This window comes from Gopherus evgoodei, chromosome 3 (assembly GCF_007399415.2).
Source record: "Gopherus evgoodei ecotype Sinaloan lineage chromosome 3, rGopEvg1_v1.p, whole genome shotgun sequence".
Lineage (NCBI taxonomy): Eukaryota > Metazoa > Chordata > Testudines > Testudinidae > Gopherus > Gopherus evgoodei.
This window is the reverse complement of record NC_044324.1, coordinates 145,849,349-145,873,229: the sequence shown is the minus strand read 5'-3', so window position 1 is coordinate 145,873,229 and position 23,881 is coordinate 145,849,349. Positions and strand designations below refer to the sequence as shown.

General features: G+C 39.1%; 1 protein-coding gene across 1 annotated transcript in view; it reads left to right on the top strand.

The window, feature by feature from the left end:
• LYST (lysosomal trafficking regulator) overlaps positions 1-22,897 on the top strand; it is a 167,555-nt gene extending 144,658 nt beyond the window's left edge. Inside the window, 9 exon segments of the mRNA XM_030556944.1 lie at positions 282-512; positions 2,317-2,506; positions 5,662-5,798; positions 7,412-7,510; positions 15,192-15,331; positions 15,516-15,613; positions 17,807-17,963; positions 18,217-18,288; positions 20,125-22,897. Coding sequence (XP_030412804.1) covers positions 282-512; positions 2,317-2,506; positions 5,662-5,798; positions 7,412-7,510; positions 15,192-15,331; positions 15,516-15,613; positions 17,807-17,963; positions 18,217-18,288; positions 20,125-20,263 — 1,263 coding nt within the window. The 3' untranslated portion in view covers positions 20,264-22,897.
• Positions 22,898-23,881: the final 984 nt, after the last annotated feature.

The window sequence follows — 23,881 nt, the reverse complement described above, 5'->3', positions numbered from 1 at the left end:
AGTGCAGCAGCCTGACTTTGTCCAGCCAGGCTCTCACTTATGGGTTTCACCACTGTAATTTAATTGCTCATGGTAAAATAGAGTTTTTAAGTGTCAATCATATAGTCCTCTTGATTCATAATGGTTTTGCTTAACACTTTAGAACCTGCAATTCTCTTGCATCCAGAAGTCAGTTACAGAGGGGCTGAAGACTCTGGCTCTAAGCTTGTGCCGTTTTAGTTGATAAACTTTTTTCATAGATAACTTTACTTAGATTTTGTGTTTGCTGTTTTACATTTTAGACCTACTTTGGGATGGATGTTTCTGCTGTTGAGGATCCAGTTCAAAGAAGAGCCCTGGAAACAATGATAAAAACATATGGACAAACCCCTCGTCAATTGTTCCACACAGCGCATGTCAGCAGACCCGGATCCAGGCTCACAATAGAAGGAGAACTTCCTGCTGCCATGGGGTTATTAGTGCAGTTTGCTTTCAGAGAAACCAGGGAGCACGCTAAAGAAATAGTATATCCAGTATGTAATTTGATTCACAAGATTGCTCAGTTAGCATTCATAGGCTGTAATTACTGCGCCCTGATGTACACATCTGAATAATTAAGCAAAACGGCTGCACTTACAAAGTATTAATGAAAAACATTAGCAGTATATCCTCTGCACATTTAAGACATTTAATGATTATGTGGATCAGAGCAGAACTGGCTCAATGACTTGGTGCCCAAGCTTCTGGAGGAACTATCTAGCAGTGAATTTCTGTCCTTGCTGACTCTACTCCCAGACTCTATAGGGGATGGAGGTGGGGGGCGGAAGGTGCTGGGCTGGAATAGTTTTTCTCCTTCTCTCTCTGCACAATGGAAGGAAGAGCTTTTTCTGCTCCACACAGCACCAAATAGACTGTCATGCCTGAGGCAAATCTGTTTCAGTATATGCCCGTGTGTCTTTCTGTAGGAAGTGTTGTGGTTAGTAAATATCTGTAACTGTAGACTATGAGCTTCAAGACATTTTGCTTCAGACCTTTTGCAAAATTTAGGGCAGAAGAAAAATAAACTTTTCCATCTGATATTTGTCAGTAAGGAAAGTGAAGTAAAGAAGTTTTTAAGCAGTTCTTCTGTTGTTGTAGGATAATTTTGTCTTTTTTGAGTCAGTATTTTTCAGTACAACCTCATTATCATTCTTCTCACCCTTGAAATTTAGGAAGAACTAATGGAAATACAACCACTCTAATTTCCATGTGTAAATACGCATGTGAAAGTTGCAAATTAGTTTTGTTTCTGTATCGAACAAGGTTATCAAATGAATTACTTTCTGGTTTCTGCCAGTAACCATTTAAAAAAAATCCAATCTGTCCATTTTAGTGTATACAAGTGACTTTAAGTACCCATAAAATATAATTTTAAACTTAAAAATATCAGGGCTCAGAATGACTCTTTTGGAGCTATAAATGTACTGAAATGTGAGAGAGACCAATACATTCAGGACCGTTGAGATAAGCTTATTGTGCAGGAGGCACTGAATATAATTCTTAGATCAGTATAGTCCACCATGTCAGCTGTCTGGTCTTTGTCAATATAGAATGCTTTAGAGCATTCTAATCCCTATATTGCACCTCATTGTTAATGCTATACTATGGGGAAAATCTATATTAGTGAAGTAATGCAAAATTACATTGTAATATATTTTAATTTTTAATTGATATATTAAAAAGTAGAATAAATTTGCACTAGTCTTTCTTGAAGCAAAGAGTGCCTGTACTTGCACTGCACTTAAATGTTTGTTTGCTGGCTGGCTAGTTACATGCCTTGAAAGGTAAATTCTTGGTCCAGTGTTGAAATATGGGGTGGTGGACAATCTGTATCAACATTTTGTCTAGTTTAGTATTCTTTGTGGGAAAATGCCTCCTTCACTTCAGACACTTTTCTCTAAAACCTAATTGGGAATTTGGCCCATGTTTATAGAAATGGAAAACTGATGTTTCACCTTACTTTGGTAACTTGCAGGGTTCAAGTAACAGTTTTCTAGTCAAGCCCATAAAAACTGACTGAATAATAAGTTGGCACAATCAAAGCTATTCTCACCCACCTTGTGTCTCTGAATAAACAGAACTCACTTGAAACTACTATCTTGCATATGACATTAAATTGCCTTTTTCCATAATTTTATTTTTCTTTATAACTAAAGTATAGACCCTGTCATATAAAGCACCACAAGACTAGGATCATTTATAGGAGTCTTATTTATAATGCACTTTTCCCTCATATGAAATAACATTGCTCTGTTACACTGACTATTTTAATTGGCGTTTTATTTGTCTTTGTTCTAGAGTCCTTTGCCTTGGATAAAAGGTTTAAAGTGGGGGGAATATGTAGGTTCCCCAAGTGCTCCAGATCCAGTTGTTTGCTTCAGCCAGCCACATGGAGAAAGGTTTGGCTCTCTGCAGGCTCTGCCAACTAGGGCCATCTGTGGTTTGTCGCAAAAGTTCTGCCTTTTGATGGTATACAGCAAAGAGCAAGGTAAGGAAGCCCCAGAAATCAGTTTCATGTTTACCCTGTACACTGGAAAAACTTAACTAGTTGCCCAATCATAATCGCGCTAGATTTTTATACTGCCACTGAAATACTCTAGCAGAGTGCTCAAGTTTGCAATCTTATTTTGCCAAGGATTGTAAATAGAATTAAGTAAATTTTTAATAAAGGTGCTGGATTTCAAGAATTCTTATCAACTAGTTTGGTATTTTTGTTAAAATAACTTAACTTGGTGTTTTTAATATATCAGAACTCTAGAAACCCACAATTGTTCAAGTGATTGTATATGTCCTTTCTACTGTAGCTGAGTGTGTGCCGAGCGCATGGTTGTTGGAGATTCCTCTTCCTCCCTCCCCCCCCCCCCACCCAGAGCAGTACCTGTCAGGGGACATGAACACCCTCTGCTGTATGGCACTGTGTGCCGATATAAAGGGAAGAGCTGCCCCCAAATTTCCTCAGTTCCTTCTTGCCACCAATGATGGTTGTTGGAGCAATTATAGCTTTGCTACTGTAAGTTCTTCCCTCATTGCTCCATTAAAAAGTTGAGAACTCTGGTAGCTCCCTATATAGCCTTCTGTAAGGACAAGGTTTATCTTCACCCTTGCCCAAAATTCCTGAAAAAGATAGTTTACAACTTTCACATTTATCAGGCAATCTGTTCGCCACCATTCTTCCCAAAACCTCATACTCACAGAGATGAAGAGAAGCTCCACCATTTTTAGACATCAGAAGAGCTGTAGTGTTTTTCCCTGGGCTGGACTAAATTGTTTAGATGTCATGTTCACAATTGTTCGTTGTGGTGGTGGACACCTGGTTTCCTCTTAAGCTTCTGTGACTTTCTGGGCACAAGTTCCTATTCCTGACATTTGCAAAACAACAACTTGGTTGTCCACGCACCTTTGCTTCTCATTATACTATAGCCCAGGGGTCCCCAACGCGGCGCATCTAAATGCTGTGTCTGCATCTTGGCCGGCGGTCAAACATCCATCGACAAGCGATGTCCTTGAGAGTCGTCGCCACCAAAATGCTGCCGAAATTCGGCGGCATTTCGGTGGATGCTTGACCGCCGCCATGGTCCTTCGTCTGGCACCCGCCAGACGAAAAGTTTGGGAACCACTGCTATAGCCATTCATTCCAGGAATGATGCCAGATTTGGGCTTGCTGTTCTACAATCACTGTTCAAATAGACTTTGGGCCCACTTCCAGATAGATCTGTTTGTGGGTCCCGTACAGTGGAATGGATATGTGCAATCACTTGAAGAAACTGTTATCTACCTTTCCATAATAGTTGATCTTCGAGATGATGTGTTGCACATGTTCATTCTACTACCCACTCTCCTCCTCTCTATCAGAGCCTTTCAAGTAAGAAAAAACTGAGGTGGGTCGGTAGTGGTTCCACCCTGTATACCTGCATGCAGTGGTGCATGGCAGCAGAGGGCATTCAAGCAGCCCCAGTCGGTACTGCTTAGGGAAAAAATCTCAGACAAAAGTGCCCTGGGCATGTGCTCACATAGCATGGAATCACAGGTGTCCCCACCCACCTTCTTCCCCAAGACCCCGCTCCGCCCCTTTCTACCTCCGCTCTGCCCCTTCTGTTGATCAGCAAGGCTTCTGGCAGGAGGGAGCGGGAGCTTGGCCATCAGTGGGTGCTAAGCACCCAATAATTTTTTTCCATGGGTGCTCCAGCCCTGGAATACCCATGGAGTCAGTACCTATGAGTGGAATGGACATGTGCAACACCTCTCGAAGAACAACAGTTAGGGAAAGGCAGGTAACTTTCTTTGCCAAAGTATCCAGAGGGGCAGAGTGTTGGTGAACAAGTAGATGAGTAGAAGAGCAGCAGGAGGGAGAAGTGAAGGAATAGTTGTTGGAGGATGGAATGGAGGATGAGTAAGGGAAACAGAAGTAGAACTGTAAGGCAGAAGGCTTTGTTGTCAGGTTAACTCAATGGAATTAAAGCCTATTGATATATGTACAAAGCATTTTACTGGCCAGGATTTTCAACAATAAGAACCAAATTAGGCTCTGAAGTCCACAGGCACCTAAAATAAGTTGCCTCTCTTTCGGAAATGTTGCATTCTCAGCGATTTCCCAGGGAAGCAAGTAGAAGTGGTCAAAAATAGCACCTAATTTTCACAAAAATATTCACAAACATTCTTTTTTTTTCCCTCCAAATTCAGTCAATGAAAACTTTTTGTCAAAATGGCAGACTTTGGAAAATGTCAATGAAGGAGCCTAAAGATGGATGTAGGAGCCTAATTGGAGACACCCATTTTTAAAAACTTTGGTCATTGTATATTAGCCTAATAAAGCAAGATGCATGTTGCCTATAGCTGCCAAAATGCTTGATTATGTAATCACACGTGACATTGAGAGACCTGGGAAGTGTAAGGAGTTCAGATGACTATGTTGAAATGTGCCTACCAGACATGAATTTTGGGACAATAAGTGTTTAAATGGTTTTCCTGGGGAATCCCTGGCAAGTGGTTAATGTAAATTCCAAACCCCCATTATGCAAAAATCCAGATATTTTAAGCTACACCCTGAGGAGAGGGCCATTGACTGGTGATACCTGTTCTCAGAGATGGAAAATAATGGCCTGAGCTGTTTAAAGAAACAGCTGCCTGTCCAGTTGGGTTCTGGTTCCTGATCCATCTAAAAGCTGACAGGAACTTGGGACCAAGGGAGCAAACCCATTTATGTGGTTTGAAAGACTGGCACCTACCAGAGCCCTATGCAGGAGTTGGGATGACCTCTGGTAAGCTTTTAGTATGTGTCTAGCTTTTTTGATTGTTTTATTTTTTCTGTAATGCTTTTGCCCTAAGCATATAAATGCAGTTTGCTTTGTGAAAGCTGTTTGGTAGCTGGTGTACACTGCTTTAGCCCCTGGAGAGTTAACCACAGGTGCTGGATCCCAATCAGACCTGCTGGGAAATTGCAGCGAGGTGCAGAGGTAATGTAAGCTTAAACCCCCAGTCTGAAGGGGAGAGAGACCTGAATGTCTGCACCAGGTGGTGGCTGGAAGCCTAAAAACTTAAGTGGGTGCCCTCAATGAAGACTGGAGGGCGGGGGGGGCAGAGGTGCAGTAACCCTGAAACTGTGACAACATACTTGACACACAACATATAATGCCTTTCCTGCAGGTGTGAGAAGCATGCACAGTACCGATATCCAGTGGTCAGCCATTCTGAGTTGGGGATATGCTGATAACATTTTAAGACTAAAAAGCAAGCAAAGTGAACCTCCAATAAATTTTATACAGAGTTCACAGTTGCATCAGGTAAAACTCTTTTAAAGTGTTTCTGATTGTAAAGTTAATATATTTGTAAAAGGTGCTCTATATGACATCACTGAAAACTGAAATATATTTTTAACAGAGAACATGCACAGACTTCCACCACCATTCCTGATCACTTTAACCACAGTGCACTGCACCTTTACTTTTGGGGAACAGTTTCTAACAATGCAAGGTTTAGCCCATGTAATCCTTAGAGTCTCTGAAAATGCCATCAGGACGCTCAATGTGATGTGGGCACATATTCAGTAGGAACTAAGGTGGATCCCATACGTCCCTTAATATATGCCATCAGATAACAGTGTCCTTTAGTCGCTTGCTATCTTGTTCATGCTTGAGCCGGTGACAGAGATGTAAGGCTCTGTAGCCCGTTTTCAGTGTCACCATCACCTTGTCCTTGATGGCATTCTTTATTATGTGATCATAAGGATTTCAATCAGTTCTTGAAAAAACATGTAATGGAGTGGGGAAGACAAACTTGCATCCCAAGTTTAAACTCAGCTGCACTCATTTGCTTTGCTGATTAGTATTTCGCTTGTGTCTACCTAGGAATTACGCTAAATGCCACATTGGTTTTCTGGGACATACCATTTTTGGATGAGCCCCTCCAAGCTCTCCAAAATGCCCCCACCTCCCCCCAAAAAAACTTTATATACCTTTTTGGTGATTCTTCCTCCATTTTCATCCACCAAATACCCTTTTTCTTACTTCTCCACTAAATTTTCCTCTTCAATCTCTCGGCTCCCAAAATCTGCTTCTGATTCTGCTTTTCTATCCTGGCAGAAAAATCATTACTGGATATGTCATCATGAGTTTGAAGAACTTTTCAAACAATTTGTTTCCAGGCTGAGAACAAGAGTAGGGAAGATTATAGGTGCCTTAAAATATTGGTATGTGTGGGGTGCAGAATAAGTGCCTCCTTGTTGGTTCTACAGTTTGTACAGTCAAAAATGTTGATTAAAGACAAAATGGAAAAAGTCAGAGTGAGACTCTCACCCCACACTGGCCTCTTTCTACCACCTAAGAGTCAGAACTGCATAAAGGTGCTCTGAAAGCCCTGCATCTGATTGCGATATGATTCTTCCAGCAAAGGTACCATGAAGGACAGCAGTAAGAATATTTTCCAAAGACCACCTTGCAAACCCTGATTTGAGCATGTGCGAGAGGGGTGCATCAGGGATGGGGACAAAGCACACAGCCCTGGGAGGCTGCTATAACTTACACAGACCCTTAGGACTGTCCAAATTACGCCAGGGCCTCTCCAGCCAGCAGAGCAGAGCAGCCCAGGATCAGGAGGGCAGAAAGTTACCTTAACACGTACCTCCATCCCTTTGAGCTGAGAGTTCTGTGCTATGTATCTTAGAGATGCACCACATAATTTCACCCATAATTTTAACTCTTAACAATGCAAAATATATGACTTGCTGCAGATGTATTAAACTGCTCTTGGGCTTCCATTCTGGGTTAAGTAGTTTGTTTATTACATGTTTTTCTTAGGAAAACCAACAAAAACAGATTTGATAAAATAGCTAAGTATAATGAAATAGAATGTATTTAAAATAGTACTTAATTTTCTCTGGCTCTTTTTTTTCTCCAAGGTAACAAGTTGTGCTTGGGTACCAGACAGTTGCCAGCTTTTTACAGGTAGCAAATCTGGTGTCATCACAGCATATATGAACAGATTTTCTAGCAATATGGTAAGTATATCACACAGGATTTATAATTAGGAATTTAGCTATATTACATTATTTTTCTTTTCTTTTTTTCTTGCTGTTGTTTACTCCACTACTTAAAACTAGACTTATATTATTAAAACTGCCTTGTATTATTTAGGGTTTTTTAACTAAGAGGCTTTCAAAGTACCCTATCATATACATTTTGACAATTTAAATTTTGAATTCTGCATTTTAATAAGCATTTGAATGGTGCCCAACTTTTCTCTCTCCCCCACCATTCCACCTTTAAAGAAAAATAAATGACTTTCCCACCTATTTTACTTTCAAAGCAAATGCTGATTTTTATTGTGTTTGAGGACTGTACTTAGTTACTAGAACATCAGCATCAGGACTCCAGACATTTACTGTCCAAAGGAATAAATTTGCTGTCCAGATGCAGACATGAGAGATCAGAGTGAGGGGATACCACTACTCAGGGCACCCTGACAAAGGGGAAGGCCAGCCCCTCTCACAGAAACTCCAGTATCTTTTCCAGGTACCAAAATGCCATGTCTGGACATTGCTCTTTTATCCACCCCTGACTAGTAGATGGCTGATAAATTTGAATCTCCACCTTACCCTCCCTAATTGCTGTAGAAGGGAGAAGGGGATTCTCTGAGTAAATCCTTGTCTCCCTTGAACTCAATGGGAGTCTTGTCCAACCTCCTGTTCCTAAGCAAGCTTAGAGAAGCTAGCCAAATTCCAACTACAAGCTCACCTTGCAGATGCCCCCCAACTTACGCAATCGTTCTGTTCCGGAAAGCCTTGCATAACTCGAATTTTGCATAAGTCGTATACCTGTACATTACGCAAAAATTTCCGCAACTCGAAGCCTATTTCTGGCTTATGGAACTTTTTCCGTAAGTGCAAATTTGCGTAAGTCGGGTCTTGCATAACCCAGAGAGCGTCTGTACTGAAGTTAATACTCTAGACATGGCATAATCTGGATTCAGGCCAGGCCATGGAACTGAAACAGGTTTAATGGCATTGATGGCTAAAGGGAAGACATCTATTCTCATTCCACTGGACGTTTCTGTAGCATTTGACACTGTCAGCCATGCACTACCTAAACTTGTCTTGCCTGAGATGTGGCCGGGGTCCACGATGATGCACTGAAGTGACTTGAGTCCTTCCTTGAGAGACAACCCAATGAGTAGGGATGGGAAAATAGCACCTCTGCCACCAGACCCCTCCCTTGTGAAGTCCAACTGGAATCATTTTTGTCTTAGTGCCTGTTGAACATCTACATTCACCCACCAGGCAAACTGGTCAGATAACATGAACTCAAGTATCAGCAATATGCAGATAACACAAGGTTCAGACTATTCTTCACCACATACAACAATATCACAGACACCAAGATGGTGCAGTGCTTGGATGGGATCAGCTCAAGGGTGAAGAACAAGCTGGCTGAAGTGGAACCCAGGCAATACAGAGATGATGCTGGTGAGCAGAAGAAAGTACTTTGAAAAGTTTGCAACCACAGTGTGAGCTCCTTCAGTTGAAAGGGCACACCCACAATTGGTCAATTCAGTCTGTAGCTTAGGAGAGCACTTGAATTCCTTGCTGACACTAAGCTGTTGCATACACCCCATCTGTCAGTAGAGCTGGACAAATAATATAAGAACATAAGAACAGCCATATTGGGGCAGACTAAAGGTCCATCAAGCCCAGTATCCTGTCCTCTGACCGTGGCCAATAGCAGGTGCTCCAAAGGAATGAACAGACAGGTTATCAAGTGATCCATGCCCTGTCATCCAATCCCAGCTTCTGGTAAACAGATTCCTGCCCATCCTGGCTAATAGACATTGATGGACCTATCTTCCATGAAGCTATCTAGCTCCCTTTTGAATCCTGTTATAGTATTGACCCTCACAGCACCTTCTGGCAAGAAGTTCCAGAGGTTGACAGTGCGTTGCATGAAAAAATGCTTTCTTGGGTGTGTTTTAAACCTACTACCTATTAATTTCATTTAGTGGCCCCTTGTTCTTCTATTATGAGAAGGAGTAAATAACACTTCCTTATTTACTTTCTCTATACCACTCATGATTTTATAGACTTCTATCATATCTCCTCTTAGTCGCCTGTTTTCCGAGCTGAAAAGTCCCAGTCTTATTAATCTTTCCTCATATGGAAGCCGTTCTATACCCCTAATAATTTTTGTTGCCTTTTTCTGAACCTTTTCCAATTCCAATATGTTTTTTGAGATTGGGCGACCACATCTGCACGCAGTATTCAAGATGTGGGCAGACCATGGATTTATATAGAGGCCATATGATATTTTCTGTCTTCTTATAAATCCCTTTCTTGATGATTCCCAACTTCTGTTTGCTTTTTTGACTGCCGCTGCACATTGCGTGGGTGATTTCAGAGAACTAGCCACAATAACTCAAGTTTTTTTTTCTTGAGTGGTAACAGCTAATTTAGACCCCATCATTGCATACGTTAGGATTATGTTTTCCAATGTGCATTACTTTGCATTGATCAATATTAAATTTCACCTTCCATTTTGTTGCCCAGTCACCCTGCTTTGAGAGATCTTTTTGTTGCTCTTTGCAGTCTCCCTGGGACTTGACTATCTTGAGTAGTTTTGTATCATCTGCAAATTTTGCCACCTCACTGTTTACCCCTTTTTCCACATCATTTATGAACATGTTAAATAGGACTGGGCCCAGTACAGATCCCTGGGGGACACTATTATTTACCTCTCTCCATTCTGAAAACTGACCATTTATTCTTACCCTTTGTTTCCTATCTTTTAACCAGTTACCAGTCCATGAGAGGACCTTCCCTCTTATCCCATGACTGCTTATTTTGCTTAAGAGCCTTTGGTGAGGGACCTTGTCAAAGGCTTTCTGAAAATCTAAATACACTATATCCACTGGATCTCCTTTGTCTGCATGCTTGTTGACCCCCCCCCCAAAGAATTCTAGTAGATTGATGAGGCATGATTTCCCTTTACAAAAACTATGTTGACTATTTCCCAACAAATTATGTTCATCTGTGTTGACAGTTTTTTGTTCTTTCTTTTACAATAGTTTCAGCCAATTTGCCTGGTACTGAAATGAGGCTTACTGGCCTGTAGTTGCCAGGGTCACCCCTGGAGCCCTTTTTAAAAATTGGCATCACATTAGCTATTCTCCAGTCATTTGGTACAGAAGCTGATTTAAACGATAGGTTATAGATTATAGTTGCATTCCTGCAATTTCACATTTGAATTCCTTCAGAACTCTTGGGTGAATACCATCAGGTCCTGGAGACTTTTATTACTATTTAGTGTATCAATTTGTTCCAAAACCTCCTCTAATGACACCTCAATTTGGGACAGTTCCTCAGATCTGTCACCCAAAAAGAATGGTTCAGGTTTGGGAATCTCCCTCACAGCCTCAACAGTGAAGACCAATACAAAGAATTCATTTAGTTTCTCCGCAATGGCCTTATGGTAGACAAATAGATTTTTCATTTTGCTAGCAATTCCAAAAAACTGCAAAAACAAAACACTTTTTGGGTTGACCTGGAAACAGATTTTTTTGGTGTCTGGTCAGAGAACTGAACAGCTGGGATGAAATAGTTAATTTGTTTCAATTTGGGGCACTTTTGACATACACATAGGAATGGGATGGGTGGAGGAGGAAGCTGCCTCTTTAGGTCAGTAGTGAGGGAACTCACCTGGTTCAATTCTTCTTCTCCCTGACATGGAAAGGATTTGAACATGAGTTCCCACCCCTTAGGTGACTCCCCTAACCACTGGACTATGTCATATTCAGGTATGGGACTTTCTGAATCCTGTTGAAGCTTCTTATGAATAATTATAGCCCTTGGAGCATTGACTAGACTTGGATGTCCCATATCGTGTATGAGTGCCCTGACCACTAAGTTGTTTATTCTAAACTGTTTGAACAGGACAAAAATTTGTAAGTAGTTTTTGTGTGGACTGTAACTGCATTTTTCAGCAAATAAACTATTTCCCAAAAACTTTGCCCAGCTCTATCCATAAGTAATACTTTCTATCATCTCCAGTTGGTTAGGAGGTGCTCCCCTATCCTGATGAACAGTGACCTGGATTCAGTTATTCACATCATCTTCTTTTTTGGCTGCAGTACCTAATTGTGGTATATGTGGGCATGAAGCCTTCAGTACTTTGGAAACCCCAATTAGTACAGAACCCTGCAGCACACCTCAATACACTAGCTACCACAAACAGATTAAACCTGTCCTCCATTCTCTACACTGGCTTACCACAGAACATTAAGTCAAGTTCAGGGTCTTGGTCCTTAGCTTCAAGGTGCTCAGTGGCCTGGGCCCAGAGTATCAAAATATTACCTAAAGCTCTGGAATGAAGACCACGAGCAACAGCTTTAGTCCTGTGGTACAATGGAGCTTTTTATAATAAGGTTAAGGCCCATTTGTGCGAAAGACAGAATTTTCTTGGGGGCCAGTAAGAGACTGGCACAAACTCACACAGGAACTAAAGACTCTTGCAAACCTTACCACATTCTGCTCTAAGTGCAAGGCATGCTTCTCTGACCTTGCCTTCTCTAAGATAAACATATAACTTGATGTATTAAATAATTTAAAAAAAATCCTTACCAAAAGACGCCCCTGCACACCTTTTCCCCAGTGATGAGACTAAATAAGGTGTGACAGATGTTAGTCATATCGCTTCATGCATTGATGGAAGATGCTCAGATACGAGGGTATAAAATAGAATGGAACTGTAATGGAGCCAGGATTTTGCCTTCTGTTTTAAGTTGTCTTTTCTGTGAATAATTCCAGCATCAGCCTCTTCAGTAGTTTGTAACTTTTTCCCAAGAAGTAGCAAATCGCTGACACAATTCTTGACAGTCCATCTTAGGCCACAGGATTCTGAATAGCAGCACTTAAACTGGCCACAGTATTGTGTTATGTTGCTTTTGCTTGATAAATCTAGGAGCAGCAACAGAGGCCTAAGTGCTCTCTGCAGATTGAAGAGGATTCCACTGCATCAAGTTTAAAACTTTGCAGAAATTCGTGGCTCAAGCCCCGCACACGCTGGGAAAGCCCACCCACTGTGATCAATTAATTTTTAAAGCCCAAAGCAATATCGATTACATTTTTGGTAACTAAAATAGGAAATATATTTTTTGTACAGAATACTTGTTTTAAAAATGCTAATAAAGAAACTAACAATTTGTATTTGACAGCTGTAGGGCACTTTAGAACTGCGAATAGGAGTTCTTTGCTTTGCTCCTCAGGTGTCCTCTTGTGAAACCATGTTTGCTGAAACCCTCAGCACTGACACTTCTGTATACCTCAGGCAACATGACCTCGCTGCCAATTTTGTAGCATCTGTTGTTTAGTTAGTTGCTTGAGACAGGACTATAGGGAATGCCAGCATGCTTACTAGCATCTGTTCTGTAGTCAGCCCCCTAGCTGAGTGCTGATGTAGTGGAACAGCCTATTATAAATGCAGTACAGGAAGTGTCAATCAGGGCAAATCTTCATGTGTAAATCATTAAAGCAAGGAGACAGGTATGATGTTGCTAATGGACAGACATAAGAGTCTAGAGAGCCCTGCTTTCAGAGTTCTAGTGACCCGTATCTCTGTGTTCAAAAAAGTCCAGACAAACTGCTTTTGTCTGCTACTTTTCCCCAGGCATTGTCAATGTCTCTCATCCAAAACCCACTAAAGTACTGTTATGAGAAGTCACTTAAATCACTACCCTTACAAGGCCTCAGCCAAGAGGCTCTGGATGTTGGGCAAGCGGGTTGCTCCACTTTTTAGTTGTTCCTAATCTATCTGGGGCTTTCTTGCTAACAGAGAGGGAAGCATTTTAAACTATTGTATATCCTTTTGAGAGAATAGATGAAACTGTGTGGTAATTATTGTATAATCCCTCACTCCAGTGCCTTAACCTCAGCCATCCAGTCTAACACAAAAAGAGGGCATTTTAAGTATATGACCAACTTTAAATCAATTTATTTTTATATCTATGCCACTTTAAATATATTTTATTGTGAGTGGAGTGTTCATATTAGTGTAGTGAAATGGACATCAGCATTGGAAGGATAGATGGAGGAAATGAGTCTTAAGAGATTTGAAGGAGGAGGCGAGAGCTTCCATGGCACATAGTACTTACAAGTATGTTTCAGGCATAGAGGATAGCATGAAAAGTCATAGTTGCATGACTTATTAGCACAAATAAATTATCTAGTCCTAGAGTTCCATCCTTTCCCATTACTATCATTTTGTACTATGTATTATGATGGTGCCTAGAAACTCTAATCTAGGATTGGGCCCCATTGAGATAGGGACCAAAGAGACAAATAACAGAGAATCCCTGTCCCAGAGATGTAGGTGTCAGCAAAAGGTGGACAAAACAGACAAATTAGACGGGGGAAGTGGAAAGATCAGGCAAAAAAATTAATCTTGGCTTGACACTTTTCCCATTAAAAACCTTGTTTTAGTTCTGTTCTTAAAATTCTAAAATGGCAGACCATACTTCTATGAATAGTATGAACATTACTCTGAGGGGATGTAGAGACAGGATATTCTTATCAGCAAGTGTTATAGTACACAGTAGGAGGATATGTTTATCGTTTTCTTGTGATTGGTTAGGTGAAACATCTCTAAATGTTATGATTATTAAAGGTCAGTCTTGTCCTGACTAGTAATCAATATAACTAGCACAGAGATGGATGTTGCTATTTGTTGTTCAGATAATGATAGAGAATATATAACTAGCATGTTGTGAGTGAAATCTATTACCAGTTCTTTCTCCTTTTCTGTTCTATGATGACTCTTTTCATCTTTTAGTAGAGCTATTGTATGCCCTATTTCCTCTTCCAAATTCCTAGATTGTTTATTACTGTGCTTTGAGGTAGTAAAGAAGAGCTATGGGAAAATTCATTGTAGCAGAGAGACTTTTACCTCTCTTGTATAAACATTATTCCAATCTCCTTGTACACTGGACTTCTCTTAATTAGGCAATTATCATTCTGATTAAGAAACTCTTCTAATTTAGAGGATGTTTTTTAAAAAAAAATCTGAGGAATTGCAATGAAATATAACATAAGAAGTAGCACTTATGCTTAGCAGTTTCATCTTCTCTTTGGCATTTAATTTTTGACAATTTCTGTATTAGAGCAAAGCTTCACATTTAACACCTATTTAACACCTAGTAAAGCCCCATCTAAGGACTTGGCACTGGTTCAGTATGTTCCCAGTATCTTGGGGTTTTTGCTAACTTTTTTTTAAAAGTGCCGGTCATTGGCATTAACTGTTCCTCAACCCCTAATATTTCCTCTCCAGCCAGTCAAACTGAAATATGGATATCTAGCTGCCATCTCTGTTTGAGCTACTGACATAACATGTGTTTGGAAAACAGCCACCCACATGTTTTCTCGGAGCTTGTGTGTGTGAGAAGTGGGAGAATATAGTGCCTTTCACAGTTAATGTCTTACTCCAAATACTCATGTCAGCAATGTATTTGCATCTTTAAAAGTCCTACAAAAAGCATCTGAACTGAAGATATGAAGCATTTAATCATGGACTGCCAGTTCATTCCCTAAGATCTATACATATTGATCCAATTGAAAACAATGGAAGCCACACCTCCAAAATAAACAATAAGTTGATGTGTTTAATAATTCAGGTCTCCCTTTTAATATTGTTGTTTTTCAGCATTCCGAGATAGAAATGGAATCTCAAGTACATCTATATGGTCACACAGCAGAGATAACCAGCTTATTTGTCTGCAAACCATATAGTATAATGATAAGTGTAAGCAAGGATGGAACCTGCATCATCTGGGATTTGAATAGGTACAAATATTTCCTTGGCTAGCCTAAAAATGCTTACTTTCTAACTGTTTTAAAAATCTTAGTGTAAAATAATCATTTCAGATTATTACTTTCTAAGTATTTTAATCTTGTGTGAAACCAGAACTCAGTTTTGGTTTCCTGAAGCTAAACTGCGGGTTATTTAGAGATCTTTTATTCTTTGTAGGCTGTGCTATGTCCAAAGTCTTGCTGGACACAAGAGTCCTGTAACAGCAGTCTCTGCTAGTGAAATGACAGGTGATATTGCAACAGTTTGTGATTCAGGTATGTACGGTATCATGAATGAATAACCTATCCACATTTATAGACCAGATTTAAAGATGAACCAACGTTACCAGTGCAATGGTTTGTCATGTGACTTGAATCATTTGAGCAGCCAACTAATCAACTCAGTAACTTCTTATTTCTATATACAGGATGATGTGTATATCTTTTTTGTAGTTACAAATATGCAGGTGGGTATACACACTCAGTCCTGTCAAATATTTTGATTTTTTTTTAAAGATCTGAAAGTTTGAGTCCTGAGAGATTCAAATTCTATTAAGTTAATTACTTTCATGATAGCAGTGATTTGTTTTCCAAGATACTGTATCCTCCTAAGGAGTTTTACTTATACAAAGCAAAATTATATTTGCTAAAACTACAGTCTTGTTGGAGCATTCAGATGTCCCTTGATATATGAACTATATTGAGGCACCACATATGCTATATTAACAAAGAGTTAATTACCTAGTGACTCAACGCAAACAGGAAAAGCATGTATGGTCTTGCTGTGAATGGAACCAGAAAAACTATGTACAGTAGTCGTTTTTTTGTTTGGTGTTTTTAAGGGAAAAAACCTCCAGAAGAAAGTGTAGGCATTTGTTGTTAATGCAGAACTCTAGGGAGTTTGGAGCCCTGCAGTGAGTTTTCCCAGGAAGTCCCTGACTCTGCAGCCAAATGGCACAAAACAGCTTTTCTTAATTGTTCCTCCTCCTCACACATCCCCCATCATGTATTTGGATATTAGGTCAAATTTTCACATGGGCAGTTAGAAGTAGCTTTAAGGTGCATGATGATTTGACACTTATTGTATACACATACAACAGCACTATTTGTTTCTGTAAGAGGCGGCACACTGAACAGCACCATTACCTTTTATTACTTTTTCTATCTTGTGTAGTTAATGTTAGTTAGAGGTCGTCATTTGGACAACATGTGCCTCTTCCTCCCTTCCCCCCCCCCCCCCCCGTCTGCATCTAATTTTCTCCCGTCACTGGAGGTAGATAAAATAAACAGATTAATTTTATAATCCATATGGCACCAAGCAGTTTGTTGTCCCAACATTCACTTTATTTCCACTGTTTGGGTCTAGTCCTCTATATATAATGTCTTGGTTCTCAATGCTGAACTCCTACTATGAAGGAGAGGCTTCTAAGGTCTCTTCAGGAAGCTGCTTTCATTCTTCCTTCCTTACTGTATTCCCATGTAGAGTGAGATTGATCAAATACCATTCTAGCCTTTCAAAATCAGGGCTGTAAATAAAAATCTTGCAAGATAGCACAAGTCAGTTTTACTATATTAAAGGATAATTGAAGGTTAGGACCTCTGGCAATTGCAGAAACAGAATACATGGGCTTAGCATTCCAGGGGCAGGTCCGAGACTGAATCTGAGGCTTTGTCTACGCTCTACTTTAGTTGTTAATACTTGTGTCGCTCAGAGGTGTGAAAAAAACACACCCCAAATGACAAAAGTTTTAACAACAAAAAGCACCGGTGTGGACAGCACTTTGTTGGCGGGAGCGGCTCTCCCGTCGACGAAGCTACCACTCTTCATTGTGGCTGGTTTTATTTTGTAAACGGGAGAGCTCTCTCGTGATAAAGAGTGGCTTCGCTGCATGCCTTACAGGATGCGGCTGTAGTGGCACAACTGCACTGTTGTAAGGTGTGCAGTGTAGACATAGCCTGAGATATTCGTCTCCTTTATCTCTACCACTCTCAGGCCTTGTCTTCGCTAGGAAAAAATGGTGTGTTCTTACCTTGTGTTAGCTAACAGGGCAATTAACAAGAGGTAGAATCCTAGTAAAGACAGGGCAGTTTTAGTGTGAACACATTAGCAGACTGAGGTAAACCTTGAGAGAAAGAGAGATTAGTGTTTACTGTGACCTGCTAACGTGAAAACTAGCATTTTCAAAGTCATATTGGTGAGCAGAATGTTTATATAGCTTCCTTACTGCTAAAGTGCTAGGGCTTATATTATAAATCATATTAATTTTGTGGGGGCTTGCCTATACAAACAATATGGTAAAAAGAGAAAATAACTATGGTACAGTATTTGTACAGCTTTCTGATCTGAATCAGTTTTAATCAGTTTACTACACTGCTCTCTTGCTGATGTGGCCTTGAAAGCTAAATGACATAGGCTATTCAAATAGTCTAGATTATCTTGTAATGTTCGTGGTTTACTTTGTATTACAGTTGGAGGGGGCAGTGATCTGAGACTTTGGACAGTAAATGGTGATCTTGTAGGACATGTTCACTGCAGGGAAATCATATGCTCTGTTGCTTTCTCTAACCAGCCGGAAGGAGTGTCCATCAATGTTATTGCAGGGGGGCTAGAAAATGGAGTTGTAAGGTAAGAGCATACACTCTTCTCCTTAAGTTCTTAAACTATTTTGCTGATAAAAACTTATAAAAACATAAAATCAATGTTTGTTTTTGTTTTGAGACTGTATGCAGTTTTAAAATCATGCTAATATTTTGCTTTTACAAAAAGCAGAACTAGCTGTTCAGCTGTTTGCAGTTTCTAAAATTAAACTTATATTTATCCCTAAATATTTAGGTTAAGTAGAATATGGAGAAAATAATTACTTTTTTCTTTCTTTCAGGCTGTGGAGTACTTGGGACTTGAAACCTGTGCGAGAAATTACATTTCCTAAATCAAATAAACCTATTGTAAGGTAAAAAAAAAATTGTTGCATAAAAAGAATTCAAGTTCCCTTTAAAAATAAATCTCAACTTTTGAAGACACTGATGACAAATGGGGGAAGTGGATGAACAAAACTATCTGAAAACAGGCACAGAATCCTGCTTGTTCCCCATGAAAATAAAATGAGCACAAATACATTGTAACATGACAGTAATAACTATTCTCAGCTGCTAGCATGATGAGACAAACACAGACAAACTCGAAGGATTCCCCTGTGGACTGAACAATGCTTGCTCATTTGTCTTTTAAAACAAAGTTCATATTTTTCCCCAGGATTTTCATATTATAATTCCTAATTTGACAAGTTATCTTTTTATTTTCAATTAAGCAGATTTTAAATAGTTATAGGATGAGCTTCAGTAGCAAATCACTTGTGTGGCTTTATTTTGTTGCTGTGTGTTTCTGCCTCACCCTTCCCCTAGCCGGCACAAAAAAGCGCAGATCCTGCAAACAGCTAAGCACCTGTATAATTCTGCACACATGAGTCTCATTGATCAGTTATGTAAGAGCTACGCTCATGCTAAAGTGTTTGCAGAACTGGGGCCCAAACTCCCACTAAAGGATGCTCTCAATGGGAATTTCCTTGCAAGAAGGACTTGCAGGATCATGCCCTAAATTTCGTAATTACTAAATAGTAACACAGTAACAAATTTTATTACAAGAATTTTATATTTGTGTCCATTACTGAAGCAACATTTTAAAACACATTACAGTGATCTCTGTTTAAAGCCAACATTTACCACTGTTACCATACCCTAGTAATAGCAGTTTCTGAAATATTGACTTGCTCTTCTAAGCAGCATAAATTCTTGTTTTTTTAAATTGGGATACGATATCAATTATATTTATTTAGAAACTGGTTTTGGTTAATCCAGAAAATTACTTTTTAAATAGAGAGGAAAATGATTATTTTGACATTAGTTGTGTTAGGATACTAATAGAGCACAAGAGGCATTGCTACCCACAATGAGTTCTTTAAATTGCAGTAAATACAGCAAACTAAACACTTGGGTTCTGCAGTACAAATGTGTAATTAGGGATTCTGAATATGTGTGTGTATGGCTGGAAGTGAACTCCCACCTGACAGCTTTGCATAGATTCATAATTCTCTTCACATTTGTAATGGAGTCTCCAGGTTTAACCTGTGATCTCAGCATCAAGTTAATTTAGTCATTCTTAATTTAATGTGTACCAACCATCACCTCAGCAGCACCTCACAGTAATTAGAAACAAGTTGTACAAGTTTCTGGTTTTTTAAGTCTCTCTTGAAATAAAACAATTAGCAAGAACTGGAGGATTTACTTACTATGGTGGTAAAATCAGGAAATGCCTGCCTTAAAAAACAAACCAGAAAAACCTTATCCCATGAAATTTGCCAGATTCTGGTTCTGACCATCCACCTGAGAGCAGGTTTCAGGGGCATGGACTCTGCACTGTGAACACTCTCTGCTAGAGATAGTTCCACCCAGGAAATGACAGCAAGAGCAGCACAGCAGATTGTATTTGAAGTGACAAAGAGAAAAACAAATAGACTGGGCATTAAGTTAAATTTATGGCAGTAAAGTTTGTAACTGACACCTTGAATTGCAGTTTGAATAAGCAGGTATTGCCCATGCCCACATGTGCATACAGCACTAGAATTATACATTCATAGGAACTTGCCTCACTGAAGGCAAGCTACTGATTTTTGTGTTGGTTGCAGTTATGCTGTACTTGCCTTTTTTTTTAATATCTTCTCTAGTATTTTCAGTTAAATAGTATAATTTGCAAAATATGATATAAAAATTAGATTTGTGTTGTTTTTCAGCCTTACATTTTCCTGTGATGGTCATCACTTGTACACAGCAAATAGTGAAGGAACTGTTATAGCTTGGTGTCGCAAGGACCAGCAGCGCTTGAAACTACCCATGTTCTACTCATTCCTTAGCAGCTATGCAGCTGGCTGATGACTCTTCATGCTGCTAAATCACCATATCTCTGAAGCACTTTAAATCCAGAGTAGATCATAGAACCTCTGTTGTTTAATTGGATTTTGAAATGTATTGAACTTCTTTAAAACAAGTGAGTTGATGAAAGCATACATCAATCTGAGGTTATTGTAAAATGTGTATATGCATGCCCCAAATTTTAGACCATATCAAGGTTATAAGGAAGTTCTGGTTTTATATACTCTGATACAAGCAACGTGGCACACAAATGCTCTAACCAACAAGCTGAAATGCTGCAGTGTAAAATGTAATAGTATTTTTAAAGTAATTTCTTGAACACAAGTATTCCAAATCTTTGAATCACTAGTGGTGACTTTTTCCCTTTTATTCTTTGTGTTGTAAAGTACCAGTGGCATTAAAAATTTCTTAAATATTTATAAGAAGATTGACAATGTGTGTATCTGATCAGTCAGTACAGTCCAATTGGCTCTAGCATTAGTACCCCAAAAATTTAAACATGGAGGATTCCAAACTGCTTTTTTGGAGAAGCAAATAACTCAGTAGGTGCTTTGTGCACCAACCATTTTATGATATGTCATAATGCTAAAAACTGAACTTCTGTTATTCCCTGATATTCCATAGTTTTTTGCTAATTGTCTTTTCAGCTCTCATAGGACAATAGTCCTATAGCAGACAGAAACCAATGTGTCTGTGTTTTAATAACAACCAGACACCTCATGGCATCATGAAGCAATAGTTAAACAAGTTTTTTCATCTAACTGTAAATTGCACAAATACATAACACTAGTTAGTTGTTATGAATCTAAGTGGCAGAATATATTTAGCATACATTTCAGAGTTCAAAAATACAAAGAAAACAGTGCAGATATCATCTGCTCTCATTTAGTGCCATGTGAGAGATAAATACCTGTAAAATGTTTGAATAAGACCATAACTGCTTGACTAATCAGTGTTCTTCATATGTCAGATCATTCAGAAAAGTTTACACACCCACAGTGCAAATGATACTTATTCCTAGGTGCTAGTCTTTGAAAAAGGAACATGCATTCAGCTCAGGAGTTAATACTTCACAATCTCTCAATTGAATTTGAAGGTGAATTTTTTGTGGCATGCTCCACACAGGACTGACACACTCAATAACTTAAATATTCGGAAAACCAATATCAGCTGAGCATAATTACATATTCCTCCTTTAGGGGGAAAAAAGTTACAACCCAAGAATGCCACAGAAACCCATTATGTAGTTTAAACCTATTTTTTCCTTTAAATCACTTACACATTCCACTTCTACCATATAGATTTTTAATGGCTATATTTTTACTCATTGCATGTATTTATCCTCCTGCAAAACACTGTACTGTAAGATCTATAATTTGTCACCTGGTGATAAAGACAAAATATGTATAGATACTGGCAAATCATAATATACACACAATCTGTACATTTGTTGTGAAAATTCCAAGTGTACATCTTTTTAATATCTAGATTTTCAAAAAACTTTATAGATTAAGTACAAGGATCTTCCCACAGTTCATATTCTGAAAATAGTTCTCTTGGACCAGTGAAGAATAAGCAAATGGCTGCATACTGTATGAATTTAAATTTTTTAAATGCATACATTGCAGGTACATTTTACAAGCTGGCTTTAATCATGTTTTTCATACTCCAAATACAAACGGAGAAGCTTTTTGATTCATGCTGAGGTGATATGCTTCATTTAAAACTTTTTTGTTTTGGAGGCTTTTACGTGCTCCCCAATTTAAATATGGGATGTTGCTCATGGAGTCTTATTTTTAAAAAGCAGCATTCCATTTGTTATAAATCTCAGATATGCAAAATAGCTGTTCTTGTAAAAAGTGCAATATTATATTTTTATGTAAAACGAACTTTTGGGGCAGGGAATATTTATTCAGCTTGATAACATTTTGGAAATATTAAAACACCTCATGATAGTGTATGTGCATGTCAGGCTGAAAATTCCTGTAAATAATCACATGTTGCACTGTCTTTGTATACACTGCCACCTGTGGTGTTGGGTAATAAATCATTAATTTGATACAAATACAGATAAAAGGCTGTTTATGCAATACCTATAGCAGTGTTTTGGGTTTGGTCTATCAACTCATTTTTCAGTTAGCATTCCATTGTTCACTTCTCCAGTGCCATTTACGGCTGTTCCTGTACCTTAACCTTCTCTCTTTAAAAAGTAAAACAAACAAATTACATTCACCACAGAAGCAGTTACAGGGCTAAATTCTGCCCCCTCTTACATGTAGGCAACCCCACACTAAAGGCAATAGGGTTACCTGGATGTGAATGAGAGCAGAATTTGGTCCATTTGTTTTTGTAACCACTTTCCCTCCAATTGCTCCTAATCTGATCACTTGCTGTTTTGTTTCCAAGGGGGAGATTTTTCTGTATAGCTATGACCATATATGAACACTGCTGTGTAGACAATCTGCAGCATGAAAATACTTTTTTCTATATAAGCCACTGTTTTTCAACCTACTTTAATTTAGTTCTTCTTGGTTCTCATATGTACCAGCTCTTATTTTCCCATGTTATGTCCTTTCTTTATTTTCACAGTAAAATCCATAGCACTTTCAACTGGAAATAAACTGAACTGAGCTGTTTTCATGCCATTACTTAAGCTCCTACAGATATTAAATATGTCCAATAATTTTTGACTTGTGTAGCAACAACAGGTGGTTCAACTATTGCTGGTAAGAGCAGAGGCATCAACTGAATTGCAGTCCTGCAAACAAATCCATACATGTAGATCCTTCCTCCCACGTGGAATCCTATTGTAGTTAGACTCCTCCATTACAGAGCAAGGGTTTGCAGATGTAGATCTGTTTATAGGATTTGAGTCCTTTCCTTAAGTTAAGACTTTTTCATTTAAAAATCATACTTTTATGGGTGCTTAGTAAGGACATGACGACACTGGCCCAGATCCTGAGGCCCTTAGTCTTTTACTCAGCCAAAAATCCCACTCAAGTTGACGAATGTTTTGCCTCAGTGAGGATCTCAGGATCTCACTACTATCCCCCCACCGGATCACCACTGAATGGCCACTCACTTGCTCTGATATGGGAACTGCTGGGAAACAGTTTGGAGAAGAGCAATGGGTCCCTTCTTAGCAATCAGCAGCAAGAAGGCTATTCTTCCCCTTCTAACTTCTTAGCTGTACCAATCAGAAGAGTTCCTGTGGTAGATTTGTAGATAGTCTATTTGTGAAGGATTCTTTTAAAATGGACAGAAAGACCATGAGATTTACTACTTACAGTACATAATTCTGCAAACAGACAAGCTTATCTTCCTGTTAAGGATTTATGATGGGAGAGTCCAATAGGCATCTCCTGAACTAAGTAGTTTAACCGGAGGATAGCTAATGTAATGCCAATTTTTTTTTAAAAGGGTCAAGAGGCAATCCTGGCAATTGCATGCTGGTAAGCCTGACTTCAGTACCAGACAAATTGGTTGAAAAACTATAGTAAACAGAATTATTAGACACTGAACACAATATGTTGGAAGAGTACACGGTTTTTGTAAAGGGAAGTCATGCCTTGCCAATATCTTAGTATTCTTTGGGAGTGTCAACAAGCATGTGGACAA